Here is a 26,756-nt window from a genome sequence, read left to right on the forward strand (position 1 = left end):
AAAATCACTGGGATGGTCGATTTTATACAAACAAAATATTCTAGATAATTCATCCCTTCAAAATTTGAATATCAAGGATTATGTAAAGGCTAATGCAGCATTTGACTCACAAGTGGTGAAAGGATGCTCTGCAGGCACAAATTGAAAATTCTTTAAGCAGCCATGCGTGTAATGGAAAATTTTCCGGAATAAATGGATTCGATTGTTGAGCAATATGATAACAAGTGCAACCGGGCAGGTTCGGACATAAATAGTAGCGCAGAAAGAAAATGTTCGGGCGGCTAAACGATTTGCTAACATATATGAACTCGTTAAATGTATTGAGCTATTTACTAACACGAATTCAAGTAAATACGACGATGTTTTATATAGATAAAATAAATATACGCGGGTGACAAGTTTCTTATGGTTATGAAAGGTCGGGGTAGATTTGTAATCAACATTTTCGTTTACATTGAACAATGAAATAAATATCGCTGGTCAGCTCTCGCAGTCAGACGTGCGAACGGAAGTTTTGTTATCTATGCGTAACAATTTTCTAAAAACGCCTATTATACTTTACGAAGAAACGACTCTACACGAAGGTCTATCGAGTCTATCTATAACCGGTATGCACTGATTTTTTTTGTGTAGAATTTGGCACTCTAAAAACTTTACGAAACTACGCGTGTATAACAGCGGTGTGTTCAACCGACAGTTGAAGAAACAGTACCAACCGACAACGGTAGCTGAAAATAATTCATTCACGATCGTTGTTCGAGCTGGCATACGTAACTTGAAGAACTGTACTAAAAAAATAAAATGGTAAACAAACGTTAAGGGTCCTTACGTAAAAAATAAATCTATTTTCTAAATATTCCTGGTTGAAGCCCGTATAACATATATAAATGAATGGACGACTGGATAATAACGATGAACTTGGCACAAGTGGATAGCTAGCCACGTTTAAAATTCGTAAAATGAATTGTCGTAGGTCATAATAAACTTAAAACATATACTATGATTTACTAAAATAACATGGTACATTTCGAATGGTGCGTATTTAGTGTTGTACATCGTTTGAAATCTGGACAGAAACTGTAAATTCTACGTGTTAGCACGCACCGAATGTTTCGCATGCTTACTTTATCTTTGACGAAGTCTTGTAAAGAATGAAATTAACGCTCAGAATTTAGAAGGCTATCGAATAAAAGGGCTGATGCTCGAAGCGTATTTTAACCAGGCCATTTAAGTTTCTTTGTGTTATTTTTCTACTCTCTACAGGATAATGTGGATACTGTAAGAAAATGAATAATGACGATGATGCGATGTATGTTGCTTTAACGATGTTAAAGGAATGTTTCAAGGACAGGGTATCTCTACAGTTACGCAATGTTCCACTATATTGCGAATCCATTCCCGTTTTACTACGGCTACTAATGACGCCCTTTAAAATGATAGGAATCCATTTATTCCGCGTCAGGAATTTGATCAATTGAACACTAAAAATACCCAGTAAATGTACTGCAACGCAATAAAACGCTTAATCAATTAATTAACAAATAACGTAGTAATTAATTTAACACGCCTAATTCTCGAACCAAAAAACGTCTGCGAACATATATAACTAATGAACATTATGACCACTTATTTGGCAGAAACGAAATACGCCTCGAAATACAATTCGATATAGATATATATTTATATATATAAATACATATATATATATATATATATATATATATATATATATATATATATATAGCTCTATATTCATATTTATATATTATGACTGTTTTCCCTGACTCAGGTATTTTTCTCGATATTTATTCAAAACATCGTCCTTGAAAAAGACTCTCCTATAGTAACACGAATAATTAACAGCACATATTTATACATTTAATTAACATTACGTACAACAGTATTTTTGGACAGACTAAATTATCATGCCTTGTGTTTTAATTTTCGTTCGGTATAGACGCAGTCTCATTGCCTACACGGGGAATATTATATTTACAATGAAAAGGGCCTCCCCTCGCTAGGAGCGCCCGCGTCGTTTTAAGAATCCGTTTCGTTGTTCGACTCGTTGTAGAATCAGAATTCGACCAAAATAAGTCATCCGGATATGATTGTCAAAATTTACTTTGTTTAGTTGAACGTCAATAGTCTTTGTGCATTTTTTCTTCGGGTGTCGTCTTCAAGGATGATTCGTTGTGTGACTTCATCAAGATTATTGTCTTTGCACGCCCTCACGCATTCCATTTTATGATAAACATTTGATAGTTTTTTCCTGTACACACGTTCACATAACTATTTACAAAAACTATACACTATTAACATTTACACCTTTCGTCATATATCTTTTCTGTACAGTGAATTAATTCAGAGTTAATTAATCGATAATTAATTGTAATTTACATTGGATTGTTTGATAAGAATCATGTGCAAACGCTAATTATAACACATTTTTATCTTATAGCACACAGGATTGTTCACGCTCATGTATATCATCCATACATTTTATTTTGTTTTTTTCCTAGGAAACATGCAGGAGTCATTTTAGCACCACTTGATTCGTACAAATCGCACCAATGACACACATAACGGCAAAGTCACAGACAAAGTAAAACAAGCACGCAAGCTAATAATGGGATATATTTTTCACTGTTTAGGACCGTGAAACGGACAATTTTATGCGTTCGATATTAACGAAAACCACCGTTACAATATCAAAAAACTTAAAACAAAATATAACGTGACCGTATAGTCAGAGCGATAGCGCACGATGTTGCGAGGGTTGGGTGTAAATTTGGACGTAGCAGAAACAGATTCTAGTTACGCGTGTAGTTGAGTTTTTATCGGATATCAGTCCGATGTGGGCCAGCGAGCTGTTATGAAATTAATATTCAATATCGAAGAAATAAGAACCGATAGCGATGCATAGGCCGTCCATAAACATATGACATGAATATAATATTTTTTTTCATATGTTCCCCCAGGATACACGTATATGTACAATATCATTAAACATGTTTTTATTATAACACGTTGGCCTAGTAAACAGTGGTACAACCCACTTGCCTTCCTTTCATGGCGACTATACTTGAGAGTCGAGTTGTGCAAATAACTAGCGATATGTATTCCAATGAAACGTTCTTTTTTCATCGTGGAAAGGCTTTCAAACCAAAGATATCGGCTGGCATGCAATGGGCCATCCCGAAATAAGTAGCTGTTCATATGTCTCGATGTAAAAGATAGGCCTCCTTCGATAACGCTAATAGAAAATATAAACGAAAAATGCATTCGGTGACATCACAAATAAGCATTCAATGTTAAGTATTTCGAAATGATTTAAAACTCTGAGATAGAGAAACGAACCGATTCGAATGAAGCCGCGTTGAAAATGGCCCAATCGAAATCGTCTCATTTACAGTGATATCGATATCGTCACGACGCTTGGTGCGTTTTAAATACATCGTTGCATAAACGAAATAGAAGAAAACAATTAAACTATAGCGAAACCCTATGATTATGCTAATCTGAATAGTAGAGTTGGCTCACATTGGATTAGCTCATTATGATAGAGCGCACAAAATAATAAGTATTTAAAACAGGTAGAATAAGTATCCATAATGGCTGGGTGGACATTCCTTTAGGTTTTCCATATACATATATCCATATATCCATGTATATGATTACATATATGATAATATATAAGTATATGAATGAATTGGCACAGATGAACAATTATTTACAAGCCCTTGTTACGATGGGCATATCGGATCACAACTATGAGCTAGGCAGGAATAAAGCAATAATCGATTGATTTTGATGATGGTTTTTAGATTAATTGGCTTCTTTCACTGCTATACAGTTTCTTCGGTAGCAGTCTGAGGAGTACCGTTACCTAGATGGACTGAAGTCTCTCCTTGGTTATTGCAACGCACGACGGACTCGGCAGTGCGGTAATTGTCCCGATTAGCGCTCTCGCGTCTGCCAACCCCCAAGCTGTCTCTTCGTAAACTGTCTCTAAGATGGACCGGGATACCGTATTGTTCGGCATAGCTTTCCGTGCGCAACCGGCTATTAATACTTTTGCATCTGAATAAGAGGATTTCTTTGAACGGTGTTCGGAATTCTCGATTGAATTTAGCATAAATGATTGGGTTCATTAACGAATTGAGGTAACCTAACCACAGTAATAAACTTGTGACCCACGGCGGAATCTCCAACCTCAACGTTCCCGCGAAAGGTCTTATAATTGCTAGTATAAAAAACGGAAGCCAACACGCTATGAAACAACCCATAATTACTCCGAGCGTTTTAATCGCTTTTGAATCGGATGATTTGTTTGATCGACCAAGACCTTTGAACCCAATTTTACGTCTCGATCGCGGTAGCATTTCGATTCTGCTCTCATCGTTCGAGTCCCTGGAGGCGCGCTTCGCCGAACCGTTTGGGCAGTTGTGGTTTTCTTCTTTCGTGTCCGACGCCTCGCTACTTCGTTTGAATATGTTTAATCTCAATCCGGAACTGCCGCCACCGGACGACGAACGCGTGTCATTAACAGGTGGAGGTGCACTAGGGGTATGATCACTGAAACCCCGTGGGTTCGATTTATTTTCAGCTTGGGCTAATCGAGCTGATATCCTGAATATCCTATAATAAACCACTATCATGACACTTAATGGTATGTAAAAGGCACCTAATGTTGCATAAACTTGATAGCCGATCTCTTGGCTTACGTTACATTCGTTCGGCCTGTACTCTTGCTTCCAACCAAAAAGTGGAGGGATGCTTATCAACGCCGACATACCCCACACTATTGTGATCATCATCGCCATGAGTTTTGGAGTTCTTTTTATAGCGTACTGCAGCGGCCGCGTTATCACGAAATATCGGTCTATACTGATCATACATAAATTCAATATGGAAGCTGTACACAGCAATACGTCCAACGAAACCCAGAAATCGCACACAACCTCACCCAACGTCCAATAACCTTTCATTATTTCCATCATCGCAGCAAACGGCATCACGAATACCCCGACTGACATGTCGGCTAAGGCTAACGATACGATCAGTAGATTCGACGGTGTCCGTAGTTTCCGTACTAACGCGACGGCCAACACGACGAGAATGTTTCCGACAACTGTGCCACCGATTATGCACGACAGGACCAAGCCCGTGAGCGCAGCTTGCCATCCCGTGTACGGTTCCGGACGACTTTCCCCTACTGCCAGCGTCAGGTTCGTGAAATTGTTGCCGAAGCATTCGGTATCGTTAATAGTACAATTGACTCCGAAAAAAGCTAAATCCGCTGTGGTGCTATCAAATTCATAACCAACCGTGGATGTATTCCCGTCATTGATACCTAGCATACTGATATTGGGCTCATTGGTTCTGTATGCTGAAAAAGATAAGAGGATGGTATTTTAGAATGACATAAACGAGAGAGGAAGAGAGAGAGAGAGACACGTTGTCCGGGTTAACAAAGGCACGTGTAATGAAATGAAATAAATTCTGAAAGAAAATAATTGCACGTAACATGTCAATCGTTAGTCGATAACTAGCTTTTTACGAAAGTGTTCGAATAAGAAGTCATACGTATTTACTAAGAAATGCGGGATATTCCTCTTTGATAAACTGAATTTTTTCAGTGCTTCAACAACACCGAAGTTAACAATGCTACTTTACGCAACGACGTTAGTATTTCACTCCTGTTGTAAATGCAAACAAAGCAAATATACGTTATATCAAATGCGTGGTTAATAGTTCGATGATAAATGCCGGACCATCATCGACAAACGTCGCTGTATTTTCCGCAAATTTGCAGTGCAATGCATCATTTCTTTTAACAAATAATTGAACAGCGTTTTGACTGCGATACTCGGAGCGTGGAGCCGCCCGTATCAATCACTCCATATAAAGCTTATTGATAGCAACTCGACTCGACTCGTTCTAATAACGATACTATTATATACACGTTCTAAAGTAATACACTGATCGTTTCATATTGAGCGTAAATCAAGCATACGATATGTATACATTTCGAGCTCTGCATGCGAGGGGTTTTTTTTCTATAGCACGTTTAGCTCGAGCAGCAGCCAGAACAATGTTGGCGGAGATACGAATCGTCGTACATAATGTAATGTATCAAATATAATTTATCGACTTATTATATCGGTTTTAACGACCGTTTCAGGTGCGAAGCGTCAATTTTGATGGTAATATGATATAACATTTCTGCTCGGAGCTATCGAACGATATTGAATTTATTTCATCTTTAAACGGTGCATTGACGGAGAAGTGTGTAATAGGTATAACATAGACTACGATTCGCATTCTTCTCGATACTTGAAGCTTCCTGAGGAATATAAAGGAAGATATACATTAGGCTAAACGCGTGTTTCTTCTTCAAGTTTCAGGGAACTACTTATATTCTATCCCTTCTCGATCCCAAGTAATTCGTAAATCACTTTAGCACCAACTGTCAATATTTGCGAAAGGTTGTACATTATGCAAAATAACGTTGTAGATTTTACTAAATCAATAATTGTCGATTGTTTCCCGTTGTTTGCATTATTCAATATTATATTATGAAGGCAACTCTATCATATCGAATCACATGTCATTTCCAACTGCAATAATGCAGTTTCTACACGCTGGAGAATTTTGGAAAAGAAGCAGAAATAGGAACCGATGTTTATACAGTTGCCCTACAACAATATTCTTTTGATATAACTCAAGCTACTTTACTAAAACACTGGACGCAGACCCACAGTTGTTGAGTGATAATTGTAAATTCCTAAATTGCCTACAACTAAGGTAAACAAAAATTGAAACAAAATATACTGAATTTTCAGTATAAGTTTTCGTTTTAAAACTTTCAAACATTGACTATCCCAACGTCAATGCAGGTTTCTGACTTACGTCTCGATGCGTATTATAATGCGTTTCTTTGCAGTTTATGTCGTCAAGAGCTTTCAGTAATTATAATTTCTATTAACGGGTTAATTCAGGTTAATTCACAAAAGAAGATCGGAAAATATACTCAATGTTGTGTAAAAACAAAACGCTGAAATACCGTCCTAGCCAGCTAAAAGGAAATCTCTGGAATCTGCAAAATGCCGCCGTCGCTCCATCTTAGATTTCACATTATTTACTTAATAAATTCCAGTAATTGAAACTGGTTTTATTCAAAATTGATTTATAAGACAGTTTAGAGTTTTGGATAATCGCGAACAGAAATAAAACTTTGTTAATTAAATGGTTTATTAGCAGCTGAGGTCGACGCGTCGAACTTACGGCAACTTATCAATTACATTGAAGCTTCCTGTGGAATATAAAGGAAGATATACATTAGGCTAAACGCGCGTTTCTTCTTCAAGTTTCAGGGAACTACTTATATTCTATCCCTTCTCGATCCCAAGTAATTCGTAAATCACTTTAGCACCAACTGTCAATATTTGCGAAAGGTTGTACATTATGCAAAATAACGTTGTAGATTTTACTAAATCAATAATTGTCGATTGTTTCCCGTTGTTTGCATTATTCAATATTATATTATGAAGGCAACTCTATCATATCGAATCACATGTCATTTCCAACTGCAATAATGCAGTTTCTACACGCTGGAGAATTTTGGAAAAGAAGCAGAAATAGGAACCGATGTTTATACAGTTGCCCTACAACAATATTCTTTTGATATAACTCAAGCTACTTTACTAAAACACTGGACGCAGACCCACAGTTGTTGAGTGATAATTGTAAATTCCTAAATTGCCTACAACTAAGGTAAACAAAAATTGAAACAAAATATACTGAATTTTCAGTATAAGTTTTCGTTTTAAAACTTTCAAACATTGACTATCCCAACGTCTTTGGGACCGGTTCCATTGCACTGAACCGATGGATTTCCCATTCGGAATACTGGACGAGTTCAGATGAATCAACTTCTTCCACCAGTTCAATACCGCGATAGTGACATTTATTTCATATTTGGTAAAGATAGATAGACTGGCACCATATGCACAGTTTTCGAATGACACAACAATGGAATCCTTACTGAAACGAGTTCGTGTTAGATAAAATCACCTACGTGAAACATGAAATATTTTTTTTTCGTGTAAGGTATTAGTGAACTATCGTCGTTAATGTGCAACAATTTTTATGGAAACAAGTATTTCAGCACGCCGTCATTTTCTCGTTTCTTGGTTCGAGTGAGTCACACCAAGTAAAAACTATTCCAATTGACATTAATTTATACCATTTAGAATCCTGCGTAGTACAGTTATCATTCGATTATCCGTTTGATATAGTGATTTGCAGTGTCGAATATGAGGGATGGAAAGCTACTGACAAAGTCTAAAAACGGCTCAACGTCTACTAACATCTTACCATCTGTTTACGATCGACAACTAATTTGCACGATTTATTTCGAAAAACATATGATATAGAAGTCACTGCTAAATCGACGATATATTTCAAATCTAAACAGGACATTCATACTAGCATGAGAAAGCAATTTAGTATCGGTGTTCTTAGCGTACGTAGTCTCTCATCGGCTTCCGATTCGACATAAAAGTCTTCAAAAACATATAACGTGTATAATACATACTTGTATCTAATACGCGTATGTATACATAGATATCAGATTCCATCGGCGTGAGAAAAAATACGCATTTCATCAATATCAGATGCCCTCCTCCGGTTTCAGAATCATAGATACTTACATATCTGCCCACAGTTTCCATTCTGTGAAAGCCGCGTATCATCTTAAATATTCGACACAAGAATCATCGTGTATAACATGTATATAATCCGCGGTTATAACTATACGACGACAACGACAACGACGACGACGACGAACGGGAACGAAATATGTATAAATATACGAATGATCGTTACAGTACTGTATATCGACAATAGTGGCACGGGGAGAGGTATTATAATAACTGTGCTGCCGTCGTGCTTCAGTGAGGGGCACTGTAATTCGCTGTAATCTAGTTTATGTAGATTCACTCACCGTATTACGACAATAATCGGACGGACGGATTTTCAATGCAATCATGGCTTTGGTCAGGCCGTAATTAAGCCCAATTTTCCCAATCGTTAGATGAATTAGTTATAAGCAAAATGCTGCAGGTTTCTGACTTACGTCTCGATGCGTATTATAATGCGTTTCTTTGCAGTTTATGTCGTCAAGAGCTTTCAGTAATTATAATTTCTATTAACGGGTTAATTCACAAAAGAGGATCGGAAAATATACTCAATGTTGTGTAAAAGCAAAACGCTGAAATACCGTCCTAGCCAGCGAAAAGGAAATCTCTGGAATCTGCAAAACGCCGCCGCCGCTCCATCTTAGATTACACATTATTTACTTAATAAATTCCAGTAATTGAAACTGGTTTTATTCAAAATTGATTTATAAGACAGTTTAGAGTTTTGGATAATCGCGAACAGAAATAAAACTTTGTTAATTAAATGGTTTATTAGCAGCTGAGGTCGACGCGTCGAACTTACGGCAACTTATCAATTACATCGAGCGCGTTAATCACGATTATTATTCATTAGAAATTACACCCAAACGGGAGATAACTGACTCTGAATTTTTGAAACCTTTGCATACGCCGGATAATTGAGACAAACATTTTACCGAGAGTCACCGGGGATTTAGTTTACGAAACGAAATTCACGAACGCAATTCGATGATTTAGGTTGTATCATAGACTCTAAAACGAAGTCCGTGTTTGTATGTTACAAAGAAACGATATCTAAGGCAGTCAAAGTATCAGCAAATAATGCTTCTATCAGAAGCGAGAGGGTACAGGATGACCTCCTCGTAAGATTATACACTATATTTCGTAATTCGAACATTATCTTAAGACATTCGTCATTCACGGCCTAGACACCTGAAAATAAGGAGTAGTATTCCACTCGGAATGTTGAGAAGTTACTCCCATGTATGATATGTACATACACCATCTACTTTCTATGGACGAAATATGAATATAAGAACTCATTCGTCTTATCTCTTACCTGTAGTACACGACGATGAAACTGGTATATACAACGGGGAAAAATGTACAAAGATGTAAACATATTCAAACACGTAGAGACGATTAAAAGGTATTTCAAACAACAGCTATCATAAGACATCTATTTCACGAGGCAGAGTTAAGTATTAGAAATAATTCGGTTAGCGATCAAACATATATAGTCACGCTTATCTTGATTATTTGTTAACAAAATATATAACTCATAAAATTAAACACGTTAACGAAATATAATTAGATCGTGGGAAGGGTCTGTGTGTGTTTGCGTGTATGTATATATGTGTTAGATGGTGAGGGTATAACACATCGAGTATATAAATATATTCAAAATACAAATGCCGACATTTTAATGAGGTTGATTTCAGATGCGTGTTAAAACTGTTTACGGGGAATGTAAAACATGCAACATGCTGCAAGTCGTGACCTCGACAATCCGGAACGCTTGGCTGACTATAAGGCGGTTGGGGGTTTCGTAGAAGGAGACTATCAGCGGCGGTATTAGAGCGGATGCGATTCGTTAAAGGCTGGCTCCTTTTTTTTCGAAGTTCGAGGGTAACGTAACATTTTTGTGAAGAAAAGCGTAAACGTATATTATGATATAATAAATAACCTAGGAAAGCGATTCGAATCGTAATTACTTACGGGACGTGTCGTCCAGCAGATGCTTTGAGAAATTCAGCAATTTCTCAAGCTGCGCACATCCGGGACATGGGAGATACATGCTTACAGAGGGTCGTATAGCCTAAAATATACTGCGAAACGTTGTTTCTTGTAGTTTCTTTAATAATCGTCCGACTGTTGTGATATGATTAATAGTGAACAGTGGAAGAGGTATTTTAGGCAAAAACCACCCACTTAACGCTTAACGCATCAGAATAATATATTACATAAGTTTCATAACCGTACACCACGAGAGTGAAAACAAACTTGCTTTAAAAACGATTATTAACAAATATTTAATTGTCTTACATTTTATTGACTAGGCAATTCCAATGTTTCTCGTGATTCCTGAACGATCATTGTGCGGTGGTACTTGCAATCTGCAAAGAAAAAAGTACAAAACCTTTTAGGTGAGTTAAAACGATTGTAAATGTCGGAGTTTAATTTAAGCTCTATTGATTTTAGGTTTTGCGAAGAAAACCGAAATCTAAACCAACCGAGATACAGCCACACAGTAAAAAGAAATAACGGAAGATTGCGAAATGGTAGAAATATTTTTTTTTTCAGTCCAATATCCCGCGATGTTTTTAACGGTGTAAAGCGATTCAAGGCTTGTTGTGCTCTAAAATCCCAAGGAAGCATTGCAGAAATAGATTTTTCTGCGTTCGCGTTGATAACTAATCATTGTACCAAGAAACGTCTTACGCAAGATAGCTAATACTCGCAAAAAGGTTTCTTTTCTGCAGAGCGATATAGGTCGGCTTACGGAAACTGTCGTATTTTCGCATTTTCGTAGATGCTTTACACGTGAAATTACCGAAGTCGAGAGAATATGTGGAAGGTACAGGTGTGAATTGAGAGCTCGAGAAAACAAAAAATCCTTTCACCACTAATCACAACAAAACAACACTGAACGAACGGGCTATATTAAAAAGGCTAACGATAAAGCATTCTTGATATACATTGATATGAAGCCGGTGTAAAAATAGAAACCGGCGCTGATGTGAGCAAGATAGGATGGAAAACCTGAAATCGTTTGGTAGGCATATTGTACAGGAACATAGAGTACGGCGCATAATAAATATCGATAGCTAACATATGGGTGAATCTGTAAAATGGAAACGCTCAACCCAGTAATACTGTGTCGAGGGTTTCCAGTTTACACCCATATGTTTAGAATTGATGATAGCCGTATATATATAAACGCCCAAATTCTATCCGGGTTTTCATTCGAGAAAGGAAAGAATAAAATCTATAACGAATAGGCGTTTATAGGAGACAAGATAGTGTGACAGCGATACCGGTATATCGTACATAATACATTTACTGGAATCTAAGTCGACTTGTTAGCTTTCGCGAACCGTTCTTAAAAAGATTACGGCTAGAATATGATAAAGAATATCTAATTTCATCGATCGACAGATGGAAGGCATGCGTTGTGTGATGTATGTCAAGGCCAATAACTGGGGCACGAAAGCAACACATTTCAATTCCAATATGGCGGGGCCATTTTCTTCGAAACATTCTACCTTATTTGCACTTTTGTACTCTTACGTTCGTGTCGGTTTTGACTGCGATAGATCCACCGATGTGTCACCTCTACTGACTATGATGTTTATTCTACCCCGAGGCGAATATCATATCAGTGAAATCGATTGGTCTATTGAGAAAATTCGCTTTTGGACAAACGAGGTTAGCGATTGTCTTAACCCGCGGAGGTCTGTCTTAATAGCGAATGTCGATCGCGACCGAGAGTGACGTCCTCGAATAGTTATATAGTAATGATAGGGTCGCGTTGTTGCTATCATTGTATTCATTATATCGTTACTCGGACATGCGATGCGAGAATTAATAAACGAGCGGTCAACGAACAGCTCGAATGTTCACGCCGAGGATTGGGTTATACCAGGCGACTTCATTTCAAGATTGCGATCAAAAACATCTGGCTTATAGAAACAGAAACAAAAACATAACCGCACATACGAATCGATCGTGCATTGAACGGAGATTAATCCTTGATCGGCATTTTCATTCGTTGATGAATTTTATTCGCCTGATATAGAATTTAGATGAATAACCTCCACATTTCTATACGCATACACATCTAACCGTCACGTAAATGGGTACGCCGCAGTGCTACTGTGGCAATTGAGGATTACACGTATGGCAGGCGAGGATCCGAAAGGTTCGCTAGCAGACGTGGTCGTCCGCGTTCGGCTTTTTCATACGTTTCAATCAAATCTGAATGAATTCATCATACCGATATCCGAGTAAAAGAATGAAAGTATTGTATATTTGGTGGGTGCTGTGATGATATAATCGGTATTCGGGAGTCTGAAATTCTAGTTCAATGTTCATTGGAAACAACTTTTGACAACGATCAACCTAATGATCATCCCACCATCTGTAGGGATAGCTGGTTTTTTGGGTTTCCCATTGCAACCAACGGAAAAATTATTGACCTGATTTCCACGGAAAGAAAAGAAAAACCAAAAATATGTTCCAACGCGTAAGGATATATATGATTTTCAATCCATCAAATCGCAGTTAAATGATTATATTCAACATTCGATATTTATGCAAATTGCAAAAAGCAGTCATTACCATTAATCAATACCACAAAGGCATCCGTCAGACCAGCTGAAAATATTATGTACTCCCAAACTACGTACATATTGGATAGTATAATAAACATTTGGAATTAATGAATTTTAATGCTCTTTCGGAAATAAACAGAGAACATTCAGTCAGTTCATACATCACGTATAATTTGATTATAAGAACAACGAGATGAGATAACAAAATGCCAGTGAAAGTACATATCGCATGATTTCCCAAAATACTCGCTTTACGTTCAATGTTTGAATGAAACGTTTCGCGAAACAACTGCTGGCCGGCTTAATATCTATCGTCGACAATCGTAAGAGCAGCAATAAACGATTTTTTAATAACGAAGCAAAGTAAAATAGTAATGAAATCCATGTGACAGCTGGTCGCTGGTAACATCGTATGACATATGGATTTATCGCTAAAACTCATATTCTATTTCTAGGAATCAAAGGGACGCGTGTTTTATTACATTCAATGTGTCCACGTTTGAAACTGTTTGATCGAAATATTCGTTCAATTTCCTGCAAGACCTGTGTATCAATAACAAGCCATAAACCAATTCGCAGAGAACGTACTTACAGTCCTGCACGATACGTGACCAGTTGCCATCATAGAGCCTTTCGACGTTGTAATTGTATTTGAGCAAACGTTAATTTTGATTCGATCGAGCACCGCATCATAGAAAATCACAGCAGCAGATCCTTTGTAATGATTATTCGCTAATATTGAAATCCCAAAACCTATTGAAACGAATCTCGCCAGTAGAGCTACTTACTTACCTGCTGTTTTAAGAAGAGCCAGCCCTATGCGCCTTACACAAAGCCGTTGGACTTTAAATATAAGGCAGCGCGTACGTGATTGCAAATTAGGATATGCCGTAATATTCACAACGGAAAACATAAAGTTACAAGATAAGATTAAACGCTTGTTTTATAGATAGATATTTGGTTTATCAGTTTTTTAGTCGATTATTATATTCTTTGACCTTTGAATTTCGTACTGCGCGTCATTATCTAAGCCGCTTTGTCTTGTACAGAGAACATGTCTGAAAAACATTTGCAAACTTCTAATTAGTTCCATTCGCCGCCAGTACGTTATAGCATCACAGGTCTTTGCCGGCGCATTATTTTGTCGTCGTCAAATGCCGATCGATGTCGCAGTATGCGTACGAAACGTCGAAACGAAGCTAGTCAAGTCGAATTCGAAGATTTCCATGTAAAATGTAGACACAACGCAAAAGTCATACGCGCAACATTCGATAGAAGCTAATTTTAGATGGAAAATGTCAAGTTATATTTGCATTGCAAAAAATATGTAAAGCACCAATCAATACAGTGCACGACTTCGGTTCCTGCGTCCATCCTAGTTGTTGGTGTTCCGTTCACCGGGCTTGTCAACGTATTTATTAGTACCCCTTAAAGTCGCCGGACACCGCGAATAAACAATGAATCGGAGTAGCTGTTCGCGAGAAATTGTGATGGCAAATTCTACTGTCGCGGGTATAATAATGTCAATATAAGTATACGATTTCACGACGTATCAAGCAAATAGGGTCTCAAATCTGATTATCGGAAAATCGAATGTGCATTCGAGAATAGATATACAGATTTTGCCAATTGCCGATATGTATTTCACTGACGTCTTGGCCAGTTATGTAACTTCATGGCCAATTGTATGACTTAGAGAAAGTTAAATAATATGTGTCACTAGAATCTGACAGATGCTACATGTATTATGTATATGTATGTATAGTATACTATGTATATTGTATAAATAAAGAGCGAAGCAGAGATAGAGAGTGAGAGAGGGAGGGAGAGAGAGAGGGAGGGAGGGAGGGAGGGAGGGGGGGGGAGAGAGAGAGAGAGAGAGAGAGAGAGAGAGAGAGAGAGAGAGAGAGAGAGAGAGAGAGAGAGAGAGAGAGAGAGAGAGAGAGAGAGAGAGAGAGAGAGAGAGAGAGAGAGAGAGAGAGAGAGAGAGAGAGAGAGAGCGGGGTAAAGCCAATAGAAATATCTAATATACCCGTCACGATCAATATCATCATATTTTTTAAACGCTACACATGAGAACCGAGCTGATGGCGTGAATAAAAAATCATTTCAATTCAAAATCGCGAAAACCTGGCATGATCGATGACGTCATGTCCGAATATCTGCATGAATTCTCCGACGATCCGACCGGACGTTCAACGGAAAATACAGGCAGTTCAAAATCGAACACTGAACAACCTATTGCAGTCAACGGGCTTGTAAGTGTCGTTTGGCTACCTGAGCAAGACTCAGATGAATTCAGATCTTTTACGATCGCTTAGTTAGCATTGTACGGTATGTAGCGACTGCATGATTGCATGTAATGAAAAAAAAACATGCAGAGCAAATGAAAATATCAATATACGACATAAGATCACATTTCAGCATATACCCACTGTGCTTCGGATCCACTTAACACTGCCTATATCATTCATAATTCAGCTGTCCTAGGGAATACGTTTGCCGGTTTTACAACGCTCGACTCAAATCAACTTGAAATTGTAACGACGTATACGCGTTCATATATTACAGATATGTACATAAAACCGAGACACCTCCTCGGTACTCCACACAATATAATCTGATTATCCCAAAAAAGAAACGACGAAGACGCGGCCGCTTTCTGCGATCGGGCCTTTGATCTGATGCCTTCCGTTTACCGTGAATAACTACGCTTGATACCGACGAAAAAGAGAACACGAAAGCCGCTTTTAGAGAAGTAGCATCTTAAGAAACCAATCCACTTCTCGTATTGTTATTAAGGCCCGTAAGAGTGTGATGGTGGTTTTTTGTAATTAAAGAAACTTATTGCGTATTCGCCGAGAACAAACAGAAAGTTCACATTTCGGCTTCAAAACGCGTCGTGAAAGCACCCGGCACTCGATTTATTTGATATACTGAACGAAGCAGTAGCACCGAACGTTACTCGAGTCGCGAAACATTTGTTTTAAGATTTTTTTTATGACAAATATACAGTTCTCGTTCGAAAAATTGACAATTGGTATTTACCTTGGTATTTTCACACATGGCTACATCTGAATCAACGATATTTGCCTGACGACGTACCTCTCGACTTTTGACAGTAGCATTGTTAATATCTACAGACATTATTTCTTTCAGAAGTCTACGTCAACATCCACATGACATTAATCTAAAAATCATAGCTATCAACAACTGCTATCCATTAGTGCGTCATTTTGTTTTTCTATTTGCTTTACAATTTACTTATAATGCGCATGCAACAATATATCAATTCCAGCGTAATTTCGTAGAAAAACTTAAAACGACAGTAAATGCGGTGATCAATCGGGTTTTTTAAAGTACAATAGGCTTGACCTAGTTCCAGAGTGAGCGGGGTGTTTGCTGACATCTTAAGAATAACAATAAAACAGTAGCTTTAGTGAACAAGCAAAGAATTTCTCACCGAAAACCAGCACTTATATATCTAGTGTCCTTCAGTGGAAGGTTTTCTTTTTCATTTGTTGCGTAAAATGGTAATCAAGGTGTAAATAAGCAACATGTGGAGTCTGCAGCATTCACAAAATACCGTGCGTAATATTTCGATCTGTCTCAGTAAACAGTTTTCTCGGTCATAAAAATGTGCCAGTTAATGAACTGATAATTTGACAACAAACTATTTGCCTGCGTGCATTAATATAACGGAACCCGAACAAGTCATACGATACGAACATTTCTGAAGTACTAGGTAAACCTAGTTAACCCGTTTTTACACGAATATTATATATATAATAAACTATACGCAGCATCAAGGAAGGGGGGAATACATAACGTACAATTCCATTGTAAATGATGCAGATACAAGGCCAGATGCTATTTTTGGAATAGTGTGCGGTATCAAAGGAGAGATATGTAATAAGTGCGAATTTGAAACTTCGCTTCAAGATTTGGGTAGGAGGCGTATACGCAACGAAGTAGATTGTTGACGAAGGCCTTCTTGGTCATCTTTAACTGGATATATAAGCGAAGAAAAATGTATTTATGTATAGAAATTTAAAGGCGTTTTAATAGTTGTGACTTTAGAGGTTTTTATTGAAAATGATAATAAGATTTCAGCCCCAGTCAAGTTTCAATCCGCACTTTTTTGGTACAGAATCGTGAATTTAGCATTTTGAATTAACTCCAGGCGTGAGCATTCTCGTATCGGAATTGAAATCCAAAAGCGTCATATCAAGAATAGATACGCCGCGGTGCACGCTAAACTCACACATGAAAAAAATCGGCATAACTCTTAAATTAAATTAAAAAGATATCTATGTATAAAACGTTTAACCCAGATATTCAGTTTGTTGAACATACCGACTATCATTTAGCTACCTTTGCTAGTATTGTTATCATGGCAAATGCCATACGGATGAAATTACAGTGACACGCTACCGGATAATTTGGAACTTTTTGGAAGTTTGTTTGGTTCTTCCATTTTTTCGTAGTTCCCATGTACAAGCGGTGAACTGGGATTTGAGAGCTGCAGCGAGCTTATGTTATAAGAAGAACGCGACAAAGGTCTTACCATCATCAACTGTGAAAGCAAGCATCACATACATAGTCATAATTGTCAACTGACCCAAAATACGAGCTTCAACCTCATATGCATGCGAAACATGTTATTCAGTCATAAGTATCGATAGAATGCTTAGATTTGATAATGTACCGATAACCACTTCGCGAAATCAAATGAGGCCATCATATTGCAACAACGACAAACAACTAGGTCACTAGAGTGACACAATATCGTAGAATCTCTTGACATATACTCAGATTTAAGCAGAGCATTACTAGTCCCAAAAAAGTTATAAATGTTTCGCATACGACACTGAATCCTAAGCGATCCACGTGCGTTTCCAATGTTCAAATATCGTTACGAACGCTGTAACGGCCGGGACAGCTGTAGCACCTGGTCTCATATACTCGTGCATACGAATGCATTGTAATACAACGATACAGATATAAAGCTAACTTAACGACCTTAACACACAAAAAGTGAAACAATTTATTAGGATCAATGCATATGCAGGCAGCTATAATTTCAATATGCACCTGGAGTGGTCAACGCGGAACGCGCCTCCTCGATATTCTGATCATTGATAGCCCCCTAGTTATTCTTCGTAGCCGTTTTACTCGGCATTGCTGCACTCCTAACAAATATTCCGTTTAGCTACGAGAAGGATTGGTTTAAGTAATAGGTTTCACCATCTCTGTTTCGGGCATCACTTCATCAGAAACGTATTAGCGAACAACGCCTGACGCTTTATCTCACACCGAGGTTAACTTCCCGGCTGGCATTGCAAATGCCAATGATAATTACCAATTGTTAATGAGGTGCGTTTGATAAACTTCTCCCGCAACGGTACATTTTCAAAGATTTGAACTCCTTTGCCTGATACAAAGAGCGAATAAGCGTCTTTTATAGACTAGAACTATGACATAAACGTGTTTGAGGAGGGCGCATTTCGGTCGGTCAGAATTTCAAGTTATAAAGGGCCACCGGATCATGGCCGAGCTATAGTACATACAGATTCGTAGGTGTCATTGGTAATCTGAAATGCAATTAGTTCGTAAATGAGGTGCTTTGGAGAGGCTTTTGCTCTAATTTCGTGGACTGGCTATCGGCACTGGGAATGTTAATCGGCAATTATCGAAATCAAATGTACGAATCGATTTACAGTACGATACCCTGGATCCAGTTCCACAGTAGTTAGTAAGAATCAACTGTGAGTTAAGATTAAAGAAAGTACATTTTCAATGGGTTAAATCAGAGTCAAATCTTTGATTCAGAACTGTGGAACTGGGCGTCGTCATTCGGGTATTAACGTGAAAAGCACAGGCGTCACGCGTCCCGTTAGTCATGACATTGGTCATGCAGAGGGGTGGATCCAGGGGCAGACTTTGACAGGAGCACAAAGATTAAAACAGGCATATATACTGATAAAGGGTGAATAAAGTATCCATGCAGCCAAAACAAGGGTTTGGAACATTTTGAAATTTCAGTGAATTTTCATACAATTTCTAGGCACTTGAGGGACATTAGAGTATTCAATCTAGATCTCATTCTACGGACTGCTGTTGAATTATTTCGGGTGGAAAATGTGCCCTGAAAAAAATTGCCATTGTATCTTCAAAGGGCACGGAAGAATTGAAACGGGAGCGCGTGATCCCGCGCTCTTGACTCCCCACGTTGGTCATCCTGCAAGGACTTCTGCGTTCGTTGTCGGATTACGCTATTCAATCCACCCAGGTCACCTACTTGGTTCCCATTCCAATATCCCAATGCAATCAAATGAAATCGAAAAAAAATGTTATCAAATAGCGCACGACAAATAAATATCACAGTTTGTGTAACGTGTCCTCGTGTAGTCTGCGTCAATTAGAATCTGCTACACCTGCTGAGACGTTTATATCCAGTTCATCGCTTTGTGGCCGTTTATACATTAATCCTTATTTAACACGAAAGCAAGCAATATACGCTTCAAAAGTAATTCATTAGACCCGGCGGAGTGTTACGTCGACGAATGAGAAATGAGGCCAATTATCAGAATTGATGTTTACATAGTTTTTTTCGGCCCTTATCGCTTCATCCTCTTCAGGTCCAGTATGAAATCGAATAAACCTAATTGGGCCACTAGTTAGTTTCCCTATGCGTGTCAGCGACAGTGGTTTGGGAATACCGAGACCACCACGAGCTGATGATGATAATAACACCAGTTGAAATTACATTAGGTGTGAAGACAATACTGTCTGAAAATATATAGAATTCGCGGAGGTAGGCGGAAATCTGAGCTCCCCGTACATGCGCGGCTGAGATAAAGATAAGACGCTTATCTTTTGAAGTCAGGATTACGGATGATCTTCGAAAGTAAAGGTCCTTATTATGCGCGACCCAAATATGTTTTTGTTCTTCCAGCTCGCTGTGAATTTCTAAGCCGATCTCACGATTATAGATATCTCGAAAGATTTACGTTTTTTAATCGGCCGATCATATCGATGGGCGTTTGTCATTGGTTTCTAATTTTTCAAATTATTAATTGATAAAACATATCGTGGCGAAGTGCTTCGCTAAGTCGCAATATCAATTCATGGATAATCTGTGTGCATTGTGAATGTGAAGAGTAGCTTTATTAACGACTTGTTATAGCAATAAAATACTAATAAATTCTATCACCCGCAAGTGTGTTATATTTTCAACACGCAACACACCGAATAGTCACGACAAATAATATGTTTATGGTGTGGTAACATCGCCTGATAACTGTGACATATTCTTCTGAAACAGATGGTATCCCATACCAGACCAGAAAAAAATACTCATTAGTTTTACCGGACTCGTCTGTAAGCACATTTGTTCGTTAGCTTCGTTTTGCTGTTAGCTTTGCGAGACGCGACAGATGAGGTTAAAAACCAGATACCTTTTTCATACACACCTACACCATTCTGCCTACGAAGGTAACTGAAATTATGACTCTTCAAATCGATTCCACGGGAAAATCTTCTGTAATTTTTTCTGCCGAAAAGAAGTTCATCCCGTCAACGGTCCAATATCGCGCCCGATCTCAATCGGAAATATCAGTTGGTTCGTTCGGCCTCTCGCCGCTCTTAATCTAATTGGATTCTTCGAATTTCTCGTCGCGTCATATTATATTAAGATATGTGAGTAACCGACGACGAAATCTTCGCGGGCTTCGACGGATGCCTCGCCGTCGTCGATCACGTTTTTAAAGCGTTCAGTCGGGTGTTTGCAACGTTCGGGCATCAAATATCCAATAATCCGGCAAATATTTCAATTGTTAATGTAAACAATACTCGAGCAAGCTGGAAACGATTGAAAGATGCCCGGATATGACGTGAACATTGATTATGCCAGTATAACGCGTGTGGGCTGTGTGAATATCAATCGCCGAGGAATTCCTGACTTCAACGCTAAAATCGAAAAAGTCAGACAGATGCGGGAGACGTTCAATTTCGATCGATGGAAGCTTCTTCGTATGATAAATTCTTCAAAAATAATCGTGACGCAATTTCGATGTTCTGCCCAACGCCACGACGCGAGGAAACACGAAAACATGAGGCAGAAAAATGTTTCTGAGCGTTTCCCTAAGTCGTGTACCTTTACGAGAAACACGAGAAACAACGTTTCCGAGCTCAGACATGTTTGCTTCCGTATTTCTGTTTCCGTGCTTCGTGTGCATTTGGGAGCAACGAGAAACGAAAGATATGGTTTCTGGGAAAACAATGTTTCCGAGATCAGACATGTTTAATTTCGTATTTCTGTGTTTCAATCTTTCCCCAATACATCTTGTGCGTTGAGCTTTAACAACCGACCCCGTGGACGTTTTTATATTAAGTTGTTACACGCATAACAAGAATATACTCAAAATAGAATCCTACATAGGCGTGTTCCTAAATACGACTGGGCCGCGTAGGCCTACTCGTGCGCAAAGGGTTTAAATGAAATATGTATCAAGGGTTTTGATGAATAACGCACAACAAGCGAACAAGAAAACGAAATCAATTTTCGCGACATCTGTTGTTAGTTCTATATACGAAAGGAAAAGGATGAAATGATGTTAATGACAGCGTGTGATAGTTCGATATTCTACTTCGAAGAATTTGCCCGAATAATCTATTGTAAATTGTTGTATTTTCATTTCTCTTGGAGCGAAAAGAAATCGTTATCCGCGAACATGCCGGGGTATGTGTGCGAACGCGCGTAAGGAATCTGTATGTATGAATAGAATAAAGATGAGGTTACATGATTGTTTAATTAAATCATATACCATGTTTCATGAATAAATAGAGGCATAAAATAGAGCAGTATTACATGGTAATGTATAATAGCTGAATGTGGCTTGGCATAGAAATTTCATGCAACGAATCACGGAACTTCAATGCGGGAATTCATCAAGAACGCGCAACAAAACCGAATAAGTTATCTTAAACCTGAAAGACCTTTCGTGATGCTATTTCATATTTAAGTTGTAGTTGTTTAGAAAAGGCGTCGTTACAAAATTGATGATAATGATCCGATGGACGACTGTATAATCCGTTTAGAACCCCGCATGGTTGAGCCTCTCGAGGTATCTGCGCGGCTCTTAATGAGATGGTTTGATAAGATTTTGTTTTATCAGTTGAATGCGGATAATCAATCATAGTTATCGCACGTCCAGTGTTGATGTGGCTGTATGTTAAAATGGCACAAGGGGTTAAGAGAGCGGTTGATATTACGGTTGAAGAGGAAATAAACTCGAACGTTAATTAGATAGTCATACCTACGGTTAGAGATGCAATTACAACAGCGCTCGAGCCGAACCAGAAATCGCGATGTTAGAGCGCGGCTAGTTAATCACTGCGCCTTAATTACAGGATTTACAGGCGGTGAAATGAGAGATGTTCAACTGCCGGTCAGAAATAGCCCATCAGTATACGGACCGATAGCAAGTGTTCCGCACAGATAACCATCGACCACCGCACTTTCGGAGTAATTCTATTTTCGTAAACGGTGTATATATTGTTCAAATTAGATTTCAGGGGACTGGCAAACGAGCATGGCCAAGTTCACGTATATAAATATATATATACGAATATTGTTCTACCTAGATTTAGCGTTAATTCATGCTAAAATAAGTAATCCGTTAAGGTCATGACTTTTATAGAAATTTCATAGCCTTATAAATTTAATCTGTTGGCGTGTTTCTAAAAATAAAAGACGATTGCTTCGAATATTGTAATGAGAACATTGTATGTTATAACAAACGTATAAATTCTACGTGTAAAAAGTTCGCCCAAGCACGACTTCGATAATATGATTACTGATATATGCGTATATGTAACTTCTTAAAAACGGTTGGCCTTATTCTAAGGACAAGTTACTTATCTAAGTAATATAATATCCTTATGCCTATGCGTCACTATCTCTTATAAGAATTGCACTGGTTGAAAATTCAAATACGTAACAAATGAACATCTTTAGTAAGATCCGAATGGAAATATGATTCTATTCAAGACCAGAAGATTTCATTAAGGAATGGTGATTAGAATAGAATTCATAGATATGATTAGAATAGAATTATATGACTATGTGATAAAACATGATTATTGTGGAAAATATACATAAAAATTCCTTCATTTGCCATCAATGGTATTTCTAATGATACGTATTTCTTTCATCGATAAGCCACCATCATAATGTTAATAGTAAATGATTTAGTTATAGCTGGTTGAATAGTCATTATTGCCACCATCAATAAAGGGCAATGTAACTAGTGCTACGTCTACTGAACGATTTAAAAAATCGCGTGGTCGGTGATAAACGTATCAACCACTATACTACTATACTGCATATGAATTATCGACAAAACTCATCCAGAATTTTTCACACCAGACTAGTGACTTTTATGCCCCTTATCAAGCTGTCTCGAGGATATGTGGTATGTCTACCACGATGAGACATTTTGTGATGTTTTGAATAATGGAATCGTTGGTGTCCGTCAGTACGTTGATTAGTGCTGATTATGTATATATCTAAACGAAGCCCATGGGCTTTATCAACTGATCGTTGATGAAAAAATAGTAAGCGTTACAGGTTTCTGTCTAAGATACCGACGACAAACACGTCACGTCGGTCGGTGGTATAGTAGCTCACAACAGTGAGAAGAAAATATTCCAACCCAAGTTGATAAGAGAATGTTGAAAGCATATAGATTTCACTCGATTTCACTAAAAGAGATTTATAAGCTGCCATCGAAGGATAATCAAAAAGGTGATGCTTGTTTGTACCAGATATTGGAATCTTCAACAACGCGAGTATTTTGTAACGACGCGGGAGCTAGCAGAATAATATTTGTGAATATGCATTAATATACGCGAGCTCATCGATCCGGACTTCTCTCCTCTTGAGAGTCTAGATGATGATATTATTAGATGACTCATGATTTTTTCCCGCTTTTTCTACATGTAATGGATGGGGAACGGAACAATGAACACCGAATGGTTACATCAGCGCTGATTGCTGCATGTCATTCGTCGCGTTCCCTCTTGGCACCAGTACTATTCCAGTGTGGCAATTGATAGCATACTTTCACACAATATTTTCAGAACGAAACCATACAGCTGAAAACTACCACATCGAATATATACTACGTCAATCATAGCACGGAATACCTGAATCGGTAGCAATGAGTGTTGAGAGATGCGAGTGAAATCTCGCCAAGTCGCCATTACGTTTCTTGGAAGACAAAAAACTGCTCAATAGAAGACGTGGTTGCTTCGAAAACCTCGACCAACTGCAAATGACATTTTGCCATCGGATATTCGATCAAAATGTTGATTATTAATCATTCTCTACGATGAACTGATTATTCTTACAGGTGTAAAAATTATGATATAACCACAGATTATCATTACCATTGACGCCAGAAATTTAATGTTATATAGATAGCCCTGAATACCTCGATTGCAATCGATGCCAATCGATAGATTTATACGCGATTGTCTCCAGGCGATTAGCACCCGATCCGATATATGCATATATAAATATGGTGCATAAGGCTTTTCCGAGAATTGTTACGGATTAAAACGAAAAAACCGATACGATAACTAATGACTAATGTCGGCTGCGTCTAGGTACATCCCAGTTCTGTTCCAAAAGCATATGAATATGTATGATGTACGATCGGTCGAAATGGTGAACAGCTTGTTCTAAGTATTGTCGCGCTATAGCGTTTTAAATTTATCAAGTTTAACAGTTTCTCTTCTTCCTAGAATATCTAAAGCAAGCACGTGTGCTTTGACAAAGATATGTCGAATCTTTCAGTAGGGTGTATCAGGCATCTTTGTTTTCACTTATTGTTAGAAAATGATAGACGCGTACATTTCTGTACCGCAATCACATTATTACCCTCGCGCTCATTAAACAAAGAAATTATTACCTTACAATACCGAAACTAATTTGAAACATCATATTGAAAAATACAGTTAATCTTGATACTTACCGTTTCCTTGCTTGATTTTAATAATTCTATTATGAAAATAGAATCCACTCAAAAAAGAGTATATTATTACAGGAAAAGTATGTATTCCAAGATTAGTGGCATTGTGATCCCGACAAATAAGATGGAACTATTCTCTTGCGCGTAGGCGATGCGGCATGACCTAGTGATCCGCAAGTTTCTGGAACCGGACGTTAATCGTGCGTGCGCGCGCGTCTGAGTAGGCCTACTCACAATCAGCGGAATGATGTAAGTTTCTGTAACTCCGGTGAAGGGCGGCTCCTCACAAGGTTCGCGACACTGTATAGATGTCCTGTGTCTATTCCAAACCGATCTAGAAGACCTATAATTCGCGTGACATCTTTCGAACTACCACCATCATCATAATGAATGCGAATGTATAACAAACCCGCGCTCGGTTACTATTGAAAAGATAACGTCGCGCGCGTGTGAACGCAGTGGAATATCGGCACCACTGTACGAACCGGCTCGACTGAGTTATGGCTTCTATTCGTGTCTCCCATTCACGGTACAATGACGCGTCGAAAAAGCTTAACGTATTGATCGAGGGAAACTAGGGAGAGCGCGCATTCGTCCTGGCTCGAACGACACAACTAACAAAAAAGCTAAAATTTCCTCTCCATAAATAGAAAGGCCTAATTTTAGATTTACTTGAACTCTACGTGCATATCTAGTTCGTAGTGTTTTCGGTAAAATCCACGCAAATCGCAAATCTATGTCTGCACACAACAACGGTAACCATTAGATCTATACGCTCGGAATGAAAGCAGCAAGCAGAGTGCGGATTTCAAATCTTTTCAACAAGACTAGAGCATTCCATTCGGCGATTAACCGCTAGCAAGGCGTCATGCAGTGGCTGTATCTGTTGAATAACCAACACGCTACAAACCATCGGAACTATCGCAAAAAGTTTCCTCCGCAACTCACGCAAAAATATGGAGATAGTCTCGGTCATATTTGGCCGATATTCGCCTTCAAGATTTTTGTAATTGGGGACGAAAAGAGAACGCACACGAACGCTCTACTTCTCCAGTCACATTTTCAAAGTGATTGTTTCTCCAACGGGGGGCTTTTACATTCTGGGAAGATGCAGACCAACTGACAACCACGTTTCACCAACCTATTCATTTCCCCAATAAAGATATGGGGCATTAAGAATTTTGATTGGACTCGTGCGGACATTCTGTGACGGCTGTGCGGTGGGAACCGTATCAGCTCTGTCAGATCTGCCTTTTGAAAGCCGGCGAAATCAGCGGTAGAGCCCGATTTATCCGTCATCAACGCTACGGCATTATTGTCCGCGATCCGCGCTATTATCCATCATAACCACGCCGACAGGATACCCGGCGTCGTTATAATCAAACTGTCAAACTGCTAAGCTCAACCGCTGCTAATGATACGAC

General features: G+C 38.5%; 1 protein-coding gene across 10 annotated transcripts; it reads right to left on the minus strand.

Annotated features, from left to right (window-relative positions):
• Window positions 1-1,749: 1,749 nt before the first annotated feature.
• LOC141898816 (5-hydroxytryptamine receptor 1A-like) lies at window positions 1,750-25,418 on the minus strand. Of its 10 annotated transcripts, none has more exons than XR_012618601.1 (7): window positions 14,087-14,106; window positions 13,887-14,008; window positions 11,007-11,077; window positions 10,680-10,789; window positions 3,358-5,389; window positions 3,061-3,253; window positions 1,750-2,289 (listed from the first exon to the last, which is right to left on the minus strand). XR_012618601.1 is itself a non-coding variant. In XM_074784933.1 (5 exons), exons 4-5 carry the CDS (start codon window positions 10,756-10,758, stop codon window positions 3,846-3,848), a joined length of 1,623 nt encoding a protein of 540 aa, XP_074641034.1. In that variant the 5' UTR covers window positions 10,759-10,789; window positions 11,007-11,077; window positions 13,887-14,008; window positions 14,087-14,106; the 3' UTR covers window positions 3,260-3,845. The 10 variants fall into 10 exon arrangements, 1 of the variants encoding a protein (XP_074641034.1); XR_012618600.1 differs by having other exon boundaries at window positions 1,750-2,867; XR_012618596.1 differs by having other exon boundaries at window positions 1,750-3,253.
• Between the last annotated feature and the right edge of the window lie 1,338 nt (window positions 25,419-26,756).

This window comes from Tubulanus polymorphus, chromosome 2 (assembly GCF_964204645.1).
Source record: "Tubulanus polymorphus chromosome 2, tnTubPoly1.2, whole genome shotgun sequence".
Classification (NCBI taxonomy): domain Eukaryota; kingdom Metazoa; phylum Nemertea; class Palaeonemertea; order Tubulaniformes; family Tubulanidae; genus Tubulanus; species Tubulanus polymorphus.